The 13,318-nt window shown below is 39.6% G+C and overlaps 1 protein-coding gene across 1 annotated transcript in view; it reads right to left on the bottom strand.

Annotated features, from left to right (window-relative positions):
- cacna1aa (calcium channel, voltage-dependent, P/Q type, alpha 1A subunit, a) overlaps positions 1 to 13,318 on the bottom strand; it is an 80,107-nt gene that overhangs the window by 49,590 nt on the left and 17,199 nt on the right. Inside the window, exons 2-8 of the mRNA XM_041957123.1 lie at positions 12,257 to 12,362; positions 11,598 to 11,737; positions 4,923 to 5,014; positions 3,945 to 4,097; positions 3,047 to 3,234; positions 783 to 886; positions 481 to 596 (exon numbers count right to left, since the gene is read on the bottom strand). Of these exons, the coding sequence (XP_041813057.1) occupies positions 481 to 596; positions 783 to 886; positions 3,047 to 3,234; positions 3,945 to 4,097; positions 4,923 to 5,014; positions 11,598 to 11,737; positions 12,257 to 12,362 (899 nt within the window). The remainder of the gene's footprint in view (positions 1 to 480; positions 597 to 782; positions 887 to 3,046; positions 3,235 to 3,944; positions 4,098 to 4,922; positions 5,015 to 11,597; positions 11,738 to 12,256; positions 12,363 to 13,318) is intronic.

The raw sequence follows: 13,318 nt of genomic DNA, 5'->3' as shown, positions 1-13,318 counted from the left end.
AAGTGCACTGGCTATAATTCAAGTTTGTTTGTACAACATTCCAAGAACTATACCTACTGTATACTTTACCTCCCCCTGGGGGTAAATTAGGTTCCAGTAGACATGAATCACTGAAAATATTTAATTTGTGTAATGTGAGGGGCAGGAGATGACACCACAAATTTGGGAACAGAAAAACTTCAAGTGGTGAAGATAAATCTACACACAGCAGCAACACTGTGAAGTGTTTCTGATAAGTTTCCTAATTGAAATGTACAGTAACAGTGTGTTATCTGAAGGTGCTGAGTTTGCTTTAATGAAATACTGATATTACATACACCTGTCTCCAACATTTCATTTCAATGTATCAAAACTACTGATTATTGAAAACTTGGGGACAGAATGCACTATGATACCATCCAACGGGTCATTTTTGCAATGTTTTATGGTTGTATGTCTCTTTGTGTGAAATGAAGTCCACACACATTATAATGTACATACCAGCTTTGCAGATCCACTCAAGATAACCATTGAGTTCCCTTTCAATCTGCTGCTGTCTTCTTAGTTTCAGGAACTCACTCCTGTTCTCCACACGCTCTCTCTCTTTGGCAAACTCCCTGCAGACACACACACACACACATTTTTAGTGTGATATACATACAATAAACGTTTTTAAATCAATTTCAAAATCTATCAAACTATTAAAGCACATGGGATTAAAAATTAGTAATAACCTTTACACTATCTTTGTCATATGCACACTCAGAAACAAAAAACACACACGCACGCACGCACACACTTACCCTGACAACACACCCAGCACCAGGTTGAGCATGAAGAAGGAGCCGATGATGATGAGGGGGATGAAGTACATCCAGTTCCATGCACTCCCTGAGGCATCGTTGCTCTGGAAGCACACACACAGGCATCAGGCAGTGTAATCAATGTTTTGCTCTTCACCTCTGAACTTGTTATAATAGCATCTAAGCTAACAGAAACATCACTTGGTTAACAGTTTATTAGTGAACACTGGGAGATTTGCCATGAATCATAATGACTGAGACATTACAACATTCCTACATAGTAGGATGATTGTACAGCTGCATGAATCAGCTTCAATAGCATATGCTTTGGTCCGTCTGTGCTGTAAACTAGGGGTATGTTAACGTCTGTCTCAGCATCCGCGTATTTAAGAAAATATCAGTGCAATTCATTAGGCCTGTCTGTCAAATTAAAGTGCATTTATTTGCATCCAGGTACTGCACATGGGGTATGTGTCTTAAATACTCACTCAAAAGTTGTTCATAGAATAAAAAAAAAAACATCTGGAGGGAAAATTGTGTTAGAAAATCTGTCTTAAACACATCATTAAATATCGAAACAATGTGGCTATTAAAAAAAATGTCCATTGCCCTTAAAAGTGCTGTCCACTGCTGTTGGAAATATAAACAACAGCAGGCCTGACATGATTTTGCTTTAAGTCATCTCAATAAGTAAATGCGTATCTGCCACTCTATTTAGCTGCTCAGTGCAGAGTAAATAATACATAACAAATGCTTTGGTCTCTCCCTCTCTGTCTCTACCATCCTGCTGTCCAGGCTCTCCTTCCATTTTCTTTATTCATTCCTACTGTTTTTTCCTTCCCTTTTGCATCGTTCTGTGGGACCCCTTTCTCCTGCTTTTCCCATCTATTTCATTCATTTTGATGGTTGCTCATTTGCTCATTCCTTCCTTCTTTCCTACCTTCCCTGAACCTTCCCTTCTCCTCCCCTCCTTTTTCTGTGCAATCTGTCCTTTCCTCCTCACTGTCACAGATCTGTCTCGATACTGACTCTTCATTTTACCCTTTCCGATCTCTAAACCCCCTCCTCTTTTTCCCACTTTGTGCTCTTTTTCTTATAGCCTCCCTGTCTATCATCCTCGTCTCCTTCGTCCTCCATCTTTCCTTCTTCCTGCATGTAAGCTGGTATTGCCGCTGTGTACCCAATGTACCGCAGACCCTTTTTTCTACCATTAAACTTTTATCGCTCCCCTCCCCAGCAGCTGCAAGAATAACTTGGGCTGAACAGGCCCTTTTAAATATAGAGCAGCACCGGGAAGAAGGGACACAGGGATAGAGAGACAGAGTGAGAGGGAAAGGAAGGAAGGAAGGGAGGAATGAAAAGAGGATAGAAAAATAAGAGGAAAAAGAGGAAAGAAAGAAAGAAAAAGACCAATGGGAGGAATAAAACAGACTGAGAGGGAGAGGAGATGGGAAAAAAGACGACTACAGTAACAGTCAAAGACCCTCATCTACCTCTGGTTTCCTAGCAACCGTTGCCACTGACATCAGGGAACTATTCAGTCTTGGGCATGAGTAATGACACTGTTCAACACCTGGTACCTATTTTATGGGCAGACGCACACTGTTCACATGTGAATATCACTGGATGCTTTCACACTTGAATTTCAGCATTTTATGAGAGAAAATAATCTTGGATGGTTTGGTCGTGTAGCATCAGAGTTTAATGAGAATACTACAGTATTACAACTAATGACGGAACTATTGGACGAATGACCTAAGACCTACAGTAAGTTCAGCTGTATTTGACTGGGTATTTAGTTTTTGTCTTTTGTAGATATTGTGTGGCACTATTATCCACACAAAATGGCCACAAAATGCTACAAAAATGGAAATACTATGTAATATCCATAAAACAGGGTTTACATGGCAAACAGACCGATACTGTATAATTTCCACTTTAAATCTAATTAATTGGCTATGGGGTTTCTCTGCTGGCGCAGCCAATCCGTGACAAGAACTGATGGGTTTTGCATTCTGGGTTATCATCCTCTTCACTTGAATGATCCTTTCTATTCTCGCCTAAACCTCATGGCTCAGAGACCTGCAACTTTCAATTGATTGACTGGTTACCCAGTGGCCCCTACCTAAAATCGCTTCAACAGCAGCTGGTTCCTTCAGTGTCTCATTCCTGCTTCACTAGATACATAGCTTTCTATATACACGCTGTGATTTTAGGATAATAAGGTAGTCACTGAGTGTGGAAATGTGTTCAGCAGTACATACATAGTAGAGCAGTTCAGTCCAGCCCTCCATGGTAATACACTGGAAGACGGTGAGAATAGCAAATAGGATGTTGTCAAACTGGGTGATGCCGTAGTTTGGTCCCAGCCAGTACTGTCTACACATGGTGCCGTCTGGACACAGCCGTGACGGAGGCTCAGTCCCACATGGAAACTCTTCTCGGATCTCACCTGAACACGGATGAAATGTGAGGAAGTGTTTTGAAACAAACAGCAGGCATATGCAAATATGTTGTTTATTTTCTAAGAAGTGATATGCATTGGCTCAAGTCCGATTTTATTTTTCCCTTTACTTTCTGGATTAAATATGTGAAGAAATACAAATACAAAAAACAAATTATAGGCAACATAAAATACGCCCCCTTTGAACCTTGCATTAAAATGTGTCTCTTATCAAGATTGTATCTAGATATGATTGAACCTGATTACATTTACACCTGGTATTATTATATTATGTGTGTCTAGTGTCCACATTGAGATCCAATTCAGATCCAATTGCTGGGTCACAGTCATGACACAGCACAATAGACTAACCTGCTTGAATTATACAGACATGGTCTAAATTTCTTGAATTCTTTATAAATGTAAATTATAATCTTAATTCCATACAGGTGAAATGGGCCAAATTATACAGATACTGGCAATAAATGAGACGAAGTCTGTGGAAATTGCCTTTACCATCACAAAGACATGTACTACAGAGAATTTAAGGGCGAAAATGTAGCTTTGTTGAACTAAACTGCATTTCTAATTTTAGCGCTGCAATGATTTAAAGTCTACCAACCGCGAGTGTGGTCTTCACTGGGGCAAACAGTTACAGACTATTGGCAAACACACAATCACACACACACACAGAATGACAGACACACACACCCATTTACCTGTGTGATTGTCAAAGCAGGTTGTATGGAATTTGCCCATGTAGAACTCCAGGCCAATAATGGCGAACATGAGGATGGCAAAGAAAAGAAGCAGGCCAATTTGCAGCAGAGGAATCATGGCCTTCATGATGGATTTGAGCACCACCTGTAAACCTGAATGACACATTATATACAGTATTAAGATTTTTATAATTATTGCTATCCATCATCAGTTTTAATTTCAATGCATTTTAAGCTTTTACAAACAGGTGCAAGGATCTGAACTACTATAACCTGCTCCCTCCTCCCCTTATTATCTAGCACCAGATTACACTATTAACCATTTTGCTGCACCCACTGGACTGCCTATTACCTGGAGCACACTACAGTATGTGATGGAGGGATTGAACCTGTGATCACAGAATATAGTTGGTAAAATGCATTTAATTGAGGTAAAATAACCCACACCCAAGGTTCAATCTCAAATAGGTTTTCTAAGAAAAAAAGGTCTCAATGGCAACATCTGTAGTAACTTTCAATTTCATGTGAAACGTTGTTTTGTTGAAACCAAGCACACTTTACAAATATATATCATATATTGGAATGGAAGCTTCATAGGAAGCTTAGTGACTTTTATGATGAGTAAGCCTTGGTTTGCCTGTTCAACTCTGTAGTGGCGTCCATGCTATTAATAACACTGCAGTGGTGCTGGAACACGACTGCCACTATAACATTTAAAAAAGGAGCAGAGAGTGCATAGCAGAACCATTTTTGTTGGAACACTTTAGGTGTATTATGCAGAATAACACAAAAGCTGCATAAAACCTTGACACAAAATGCTTCTCCATGCTATTTTGATCATCCAATAAAATCTGAAATTGTTCTGCACTTAAAGAAATGTCATTTTCTCAGATGTTTGGGATAAAGGCAGGAGGCTAGCAAAAAACAGTGAGAAGTCTATTTTTCAATGTTACTGTCAAATGAAGGATTTTGACTTACTGGGAATACCGGACACCAGTTTGAGGGGCCTCAATACTCGCACAGCCCTGAGGGTCCGCAAGTCAAAATCTGAACCCACAGTGGACAAGATCCTGAAGGGAAAGAGACAAATGCAGAAAAGTGTGCACAAACAGGCAATCGATATTTAAGCTAGTCAAGCTTGTCACTGTCAGTTAGCCTCTTCCTGTTTTCCTCTTTCCCTCACATACACACACTTTAACACAAACCCATGCCAGGGCATTACAAGCAACTGGGTGAGTGCTGTATGTAAATCCGGTAAGAGCTGAGCTGATCAATACAGCTGAGAAGTGAAGTGGGGCAGAGAAGTGTATCGAGAAAGGAAAGGGATGGGCTGAAGGGAGAGTGCTTTGTTTTGGGAAGACAGAGGGACCATAAAATGAAAAAGTTTGATGAAAAGAGTGATGGGGAGGAGAGGAAAGACGATGCTGATGACAAAGAGGGAGGGCAGAAGGAAGAGAGGTTTAGAGGCATGGAGACAGAGGGAGCACTGGCAGATGGCGAGGATCAGAGATGCTGACTTGCCTATTTTTGGCTATTTTTATTCTTTGTACGTTTAAAATGTTTTGTCCTCAAGCCATCGGTAGGGCTGCAGCCTAAACAGGTTGTGGTATGTGTTACAGCACGTGTCTCGCCACTCATCTTTTAAATATAGACTTGTAAACAACATGTGTTTGTCTGTGTGTAATTGAGAGGGTTAAGATGTTCCCTTGTGCTACCAGACTTCCAGTCAGTCCCTTCGTCTGACGCACACTGTGAATCATCCTCCTTCCCACTTCTCTCTCGCTTCCTTCTCTCTCTCTCTTTCAGTCTCTCTGACACATTTCCACTTTTCTCTGTTCCACTAAGAGGCCCAGTGACACAGCAGAGCCTTAATCACAGGTTTGAAGTCAGCCTGTTGTGCTTGGAAACGCACAAAACTGACAGGAAGGAAAAGTAACACCGACCCAGGATCTATGGGTGAAGTTGTGGCTTTGAATGTATATTGCATTACAAGGAAGCCCCCCCAGTGGTAGGTCCTTCATCACAAGTGTAGGCTAGGTCCTTGTAATGACATTGTGTGATATCAAATGCCTCATCAGAGGCTGAATTGTAACTGAGAGGTTTCTGGTTTAGTCACGAGGCAACACTGTATTTCAGCTGTGTGTGCAGCTAAAACATTCTGACAAAAGTGGCCTTGAGCAACTCACTGAATCCTATACAAACACAAAACAATAACACGTATTACTGGAAGTAATATTCTATTAGAGGTAGACTACAAATCGTCCTGACCAAAAATATCAGCCGTTATTAGCTTATTGCAAAGTATCAGTATCAGTGTAAATCGCAGCCAATAATGAGCAAAAATGCCAGCTGCAGTTCAAAAATGCCAGTGCTAAGCTGTTAAATCAAACATTTGTTTATGTAATTATGTTTTTAAAAATCCAGTATTGTACTATATGCTAATTCATCTGTTTTTGACATTTTGTACTAGACAGTTAACCCAGTACAATTTCGTTATTTTTAGTCAAGTAGGCTATCCTGACAGTACCAACTGTCTGCTCATGAGTTATTTATAAAGGCATTGTTGGTATTTTTTCATAAACAACTACAATGACTTGAATAACAACATCGGACGCACATCCCATGCTTGCCAATGGAGCGTGCATTTTGACAGAGAGTCAAGATGAAAATAATACGATTAAAAAATACAGTTAGCAGATTTTGGCAGAGGCATATATTTTCATGCAAATATTTTTTTTTTTTCTCCCACCAACTATGCCATGATGACTATTATAGAACTTACATAATGATTTAAATAATACTCTGACTGTACCGCTGTTCTGAGGTTTTTAGGGTCAGTAGCATATTGTTTTTATGGAATGGGAATTACATTGTATTACTTGAACACACTGTTGTATTGTAAAGTTAGAGTGCAGTATTTTTCAAGTAAATGAACACCCATTCTAATGAAGCCCTTGCCAAATGTAACGCAATGCCGCTGAAGCCCATCACTGCCATATGAATATTTAGCAGGATATTAAATTTTTTAAATCTGGAGTCTATGGAGACTCTGCTGGGCTGGTGCACTGGTAGTGTTGCATTTTACGTCACTTGACTGATTGGTTTGCCAGAGCAGAAGGAGGGAACAAACCGAGCCACGGAGTAGACGACGGCAACTTGGGGCATGGCGGAGCCCTTGGCATCATAACCACATCGAAAAGTGTTTGTGTAACTACTCTCAATGCCAGAGGGGGGAGACAAAAGTTCCATACTGGCTGTTAAATAATATGATTGATGATGATATGATTTTACACTGTTGAGAACACTGCTTCACATGGAGGTCAGAGCTACACAACATCACTCACAAAGCAGGTTAGGATTTACTCAGGGATAAATTAGCTTAAAAGATGCTTGGCAACACATAACACTGCATAGATGCAATAGAGGATGGTGATAAAGGGAGAGAAGGAGGTGATCTAGGAAAGGACGGTGGAATACAGTATGTATTGCACAAGGGGAATAAAATGCAATGACAATTCACTGCAGTTACATATTATTTTGTGGAAACTATTTCTGTGACATGACTATCAATATATAAATAACACTGATAACGATGATGAAGACGGAGATAACACAGACAATGATGATGATTACGATGGTAATATGATGACATTTCAGTTTCTAGACTGCATCCACCGTCACAGTGTCAGGCCGATGAGGCAATTCCTCATTCAAACCGTCTCCACGGTTACTGGGCCCTTTCTCATTCATAAGTGTTTCCATGGCAACAGGGACCTTGGCTCATTGATAGAATCTCTGTATCACCTTGGTAACAGGGCCAAGGGAGGAGCCTGATTGATCTTTTTTTTTCCTCTTTTCTCTTTAATGTAAATGTATCACAACTCACACAGACAAACACACATGTACACACTCATACAAAATATACACACATAACAAAAGCACATACACACACATCTGTACAGCAAACAGGAGCTGGTTAGAGATCAAACATATTGAGTGAGAATAATTTTATTCACGTAAGCATGCTGGAAAGTAGGTCATTTGGAATAACCAATCGAAAACATTGTAGGGACAGAGATGCTGTCTACAGTACATCTTATAAACTTAAACATAAATTCACAAACACAGGTAAACACACAGACATAAAACCTGGACTGTATGCAGAGAAACAGAAATGATTAAGGAGAGTCACATTAAGCAAGATTGCTATTACACAATCTCCCCATTGACCCCTTCTCATGGGACACCAACACATTATACAAACACAATCTTTTTTGCCCGCTCTCTCCGTCTGCTTTCCTGCTGACTTCAGCAAAAAGTGGCTAATTATCTCTGTCCACATCACTGACCAAATCGCTTCATCTCTTCCCCAAACTCCCAACTTATCTCTCCTTGTCTCCTTGCTTTCATCTATCACCATTATTAAACTATTTCAGATTTCATGCATCTGCATAATAATATATATACAATTATAAATATATAAATGCTCTATCATATTAGTATTATATCCTACCTTTGCCAGCAAATGTGTTAATGAGCTTACTGATATCTCATTATTTCTATAAATGACCTTACATTTATCATCCCGAACATCAAATGGGTGAATAAAGGTCATACAAATAGCTTCATATCAGACGTCCACACATCACAACTCTAGATAATGACAGAACTGAAGGTAGTACCTCTGAACTGTCCCATGCAGTATTTAATCATGTGAGTGTGACAGCTGCTGGGAGTTTCAATAATTCTTCACAATACCCTCAAAACACATTTTAAACTGAGAGACACGCTATTTCAAGAGAGCATGATTTCAAAATGCTTCCAAAATGGCAAAGGAGAGTGAAGGAGATGATTTTGTAGGTAGAGATCAGTCATTATTCTTACTGTCATTTCACTGTTAACATAGATTTTGCAAATCTCATTTTCAGTTGATTTTAAAAGGTCACTGGAAGGCTTCCTTCCTTTCTTCCTTCATTTCCCTATACCAGTCCTATCGAAACAAAAGGACCACAACAAGGAGGAGGAACAGAGAGAAGGATGCTAGCCAAGAATGGCTGTAAACTAAGGGTAATTGGACTAATAATCAATAGTGGGCAAAAAAACCAACTAGCTTATTCCCAGGGCCAAATCACTCAGGCAATTTACTATAAGGGATAGGTCAATGCACAAACACATGGGCGCAGAAACAAGGATGCACAAATTTTCTGACCTCCAACAAGGTTGTAGAGCGAATAGCTAATCTAGTCAGACACTTTTAGTTGTATTTGTGTGTTTGTCTTTGTATGTGTGTTGCGCAAGCAAGTGCACTGAGAAAGGAATGTTTGAAGTGTAAATGCATGTGTTTGTGTGTGTGTGTGTGTGTGTGTGCGTGTGTGTGTGCGTGTGCGCTTGCGCGCATGCATGCAATGGTCAATGTGTTATCAAAGGTTTCGGCCAGAGGTGGGTAGAAAGGCCAAGTAGCCTTTCATCTTCAAAGAGCTGTACTGCTAAAAACACAAACCCCATTCATAGAGAGTACAACAAAGAATGTGTGTGTAGTGTTTGTGTGAGTGTAAAATGTATTGACTTCAGTCAGTGTGCATATTGTATCATGAGAATATATAGTCTGTGTATTTTGTGTGTGCTTATTCAGTTCAATGTCTCCCTGCAGCTTCTTGATTTACTTCTTGATTACACTAGCATCACAAGTGGCCGACAGAGTATTGAAGACTACTGTGCGCTCTGTCACATCGCAAAATAACTGGATTGTTTCCGTGAAAATCTGTTGATTATTGCTTTACTTATGCTCCATAATAATGTTAATTTCATAAAAGTTGCACTTTCTCAATTCGTCCTCTGCACCTTGCTTAGCATGTTCTAAGCCTTATTCATCTTTCTTATTTTCTAATTCCTTTTTCTATTATTCTTATTTTTGTCTTTTTGTACATCTTGCTTCACTTTCATTAGTCTAAATATAATCTTGCAAAATAGTGCTGTGTTCAGACTGAGTCTGTGTCATTTCCACTGACTTTTCATGGGTGCCTGGAGTGATTTGTTATTTTTCAGACTGGACATCTACAATTAATAAAGTTTTAGCCAAATTTCCCATGTTGGTGCCCTTGTCGATCATCTATTGATAACACTGTCAAATTAATTTAGTCCCATGCCTATTACAAATCAGGACTAGCGGAGCAGAGATCACCCCGAGGCCAGCAGACAGCTCACAACTGAACAAACAACCAACAAAAGTATTGATGCGACAAGGAGAGGGAGGAGGAGACACATTAAGATCTAAAGCCTAGCTTCCATCTATTGAATGTTAGATTGCCAACAAACATGACGGACGCTCTGCATGTCCTAGCAAGGACTCTGAAAATATTGAGAATGCAGCCTTAAAAGACTCTCAACATACAGTAGAACATAGAGACTTTCAACCTATATAGCAATGCCCATGTTTGTTGACTAAATCAGGAGGTAGTTTACAGTAAGAATATTAGAGATGGGTTGTCATTACAGACATGGGCTTTACTCTCATCTGGGCATTAACTGTAAGAATATTTCATGCTTGCATGATGGATCACCATCTCCACTACAACACCAGCAATGTACGTACGTACATACAGGAGACACTGATGATTTAACTGCTGTGTCATGCTTGCTCAGATGGTTTGATCTCAAAGCATAAACATTTCCTATTATGAAACACTGAGGGAGGGGGATTATGTGAGACCAGGCATTTTACTGGACGTTTTAAGGACAGCCTTGCTTCCTTCTGCTCTCTGTATCTCACTGCTTCCTGCTGGCTCGCTGACACTCGTCTTCTCGCTTCTGTTCTCTCTTACAGTCACTCTGTTGTGCCACGCTGAGATGAGCTTGGCTTCATGATTGCTCTTATTAAAGCATAAGGACATACTGCCAGACCTAGTGCTCACTCATTCAGTGTGTGTTTGTTTGTGTGTGTGTGCGTGCATGTTGTTGTTTTTTTTTTTCATTGCGCTTGGCATCTACAGCTATGCACATTTTCTAGATGGTCACTATTCTGTTGTTAAATGTGTATCACCATTTGAATCCCGTTTCATTTTGCCATTATTGTACTGTTAACCCTTGCTTTTTTTTTTGGAGGGGATTGTTTTTCCCTCCCTTATTTGTTTTCTTTCATTTCGTGCACTCTTCCATTGTCTCTTTATAATTGTTCCCATTGTTGTCTCTACTTAACTACCAGCACCTGTGAATTTTCTTGCATCCTCTCTTCATACTTTTTATCCAGCGTCTGTTCCCTCTGTGCCCACCCCCCTAGCCCTATCTCTGTGTATATTGTGGTGACATTTGTTCGCTACCCAGGCTGCTGGCTGCCTGCAGTTCTGCTCTGTGATCTGACTGCTGCCTTGCTTCGGATGGGGCCATTCATTAGGGCAAAGGAGCAGGGACAGGACACTCACAAACACACAGATGCACCAACACACACTGAATCACATGACAAACGACTCCCTTTTGTCCAGTTTTAGTTGAATAAAGCATAGGGAAAACTACATTTGATTCTGACCCTGTGTCTTCATAACCGTATGTGCATTTTTGAGTATTCATGCAGGTACATCCTCTACATGTATGTGCATGCCTGTGTGTGTGTTTGCAAAAGGTGTGTGTTTGGCTTATGTCTTTTTGCTTGCCACTCACCCTGTGAGCACCACCACAAAGTCCATGACATTCCATCCATTCCTCAGGTAAGAGTTTTTGTGGAAGGCGAAACCAAGGGCCAGGATCTTTATTCCAGACTCAAAACAGAAGATTCCTATGAAGTACGGCTCGGTATCATCCTGAGGGGAGAGAGTGAGAGAACAGAGGAAGTGAGGGGGAAAGAAGGGAGAAAGGAAGTGAAGGAGGCTTAAGCGGGAGTTCAGAAGAATATTTTCATAAATTAGACCACTTTTTGTGTACATTATCTTCAGTGCAGCAATGTAGGGATGGAAGAGAATTTGAGTGCAACTACTCTGTCTTTTCTAACCCCATGTCTCCATATATACTTTTATATTTTAATGTAATTAGCACATTTCATTGTGAATCTGTGTCTTATAGATATTGTGTATATATTCTTTATAGTCCTACTGTATCGGCAAGAATGTGCTGTTTCTAAGGTGTCATAGTGTACAGACATTTGGATCATTAAATTGTTTCAAGGTGAAGAAATGCTTGTTTTAACAGCCTCTTTCAGTAGAGTAGCTGCATGCCACTCCACTAAAGTAAAATCAGTAAGGAGTCAGAACTGTAACCTGGACTAAACCATGTTTCCATATAGCTCACATTCTCACATACCGTATCGTGTCGGCTGAACTTACCAGGCGCTCAGACAGTGGTGTCTTGTCCCCATCAGGCAAATGTTGTTCCAGAGCCAAGACAATGCAGTTGGCAATGATGGTAGCTAGAATCATCCACTCAAATGGAGTGAGGCGGGTCAGTCAAGGATGAAACACTTTTTGAGACTTGAATCCAAACAGTTTCTATCCCAAATTAAAAAAAACATTTTAAAAATACAGGTTGACATGATGCTACTTTTTTGCACAGATTCATGGCACAATGTGTTACCTTTATACCTTTCAGGCAAGAGGTACTACAATTACAATATTTTAGTCTTTAGTTACGGTTGGTCATCAATTAAGCTAATCAAATCCTCTAAATAACAAATATTTGTAGGTCACTGTACCTGTCTTTACATGTTTGTTTACTATATTTGTATCATATCAATATTACTTTCTTTATTTCAAAAGGCATTTAAAAACAGTTTTAATTTAAGATTCATGAAAGCTCTTACATACAGTATATTTCAGTCGCTTCTGTCATAGTTTTGCTATTGATGGGACAAAGATCAGAGTCATAGGGTTTCCAAAGTGGAGTGACAAAGATCTATAACACAGATGTCTTACTACTATGTACTATTTAGAAATGGATTTGTGTTTTCTGAGAGATAAGTGATTGCTAGTTGATTATTCTTAAACCAGTAGGGTAGTACTTCTGTGGGGGTGCAAATCAGACCAGACTTTGATTTTAAGATCAGAGGAAACTTGCACAAACAGCCAAAGTGAGCTTTCATTATTTTGTTTTGGACAGTAAAAATAAGAACACTTGCTTCAAATAGCGGTTTTGTCAACCTTACAAGAACTTTCATTAATTCAAAAAATAAGATTGCCTTGCTGATTTGCAATTGTGTGCGGCAAAGTAGCACATAAATTCAAATATTTACTCCTTGGACAATTTCTATCATTTATTCCTTGGTGACAAGAATGTGGCCATGGAAACCAAAAGTTAATGCAATAATGACAACTTAAATCCTGCATATTATATGCCATGGCATGACCAAAATTGGTGAAAATAATTATTCCACACTAATATCAAATAAATCA

Source organism: Chelmon rostratus, chromosome 17 (genome assembly GCF_017976325.1).
Source record: "Chelmon rostratus isolate fCheRos1 chromosome 17, fCheRos1.pri, whole genome shotgun sequence".
Taxonomy (NCBI): Eukaryota; Metazoa; Chordata; class Actinopteri; order Chaetodontiformes; family Chaetodontidae; genus Chelmon; species Chelmon rostratus.
This window is presented reverse-complemented; position numbering and strand designations above follow the sequence as displayed.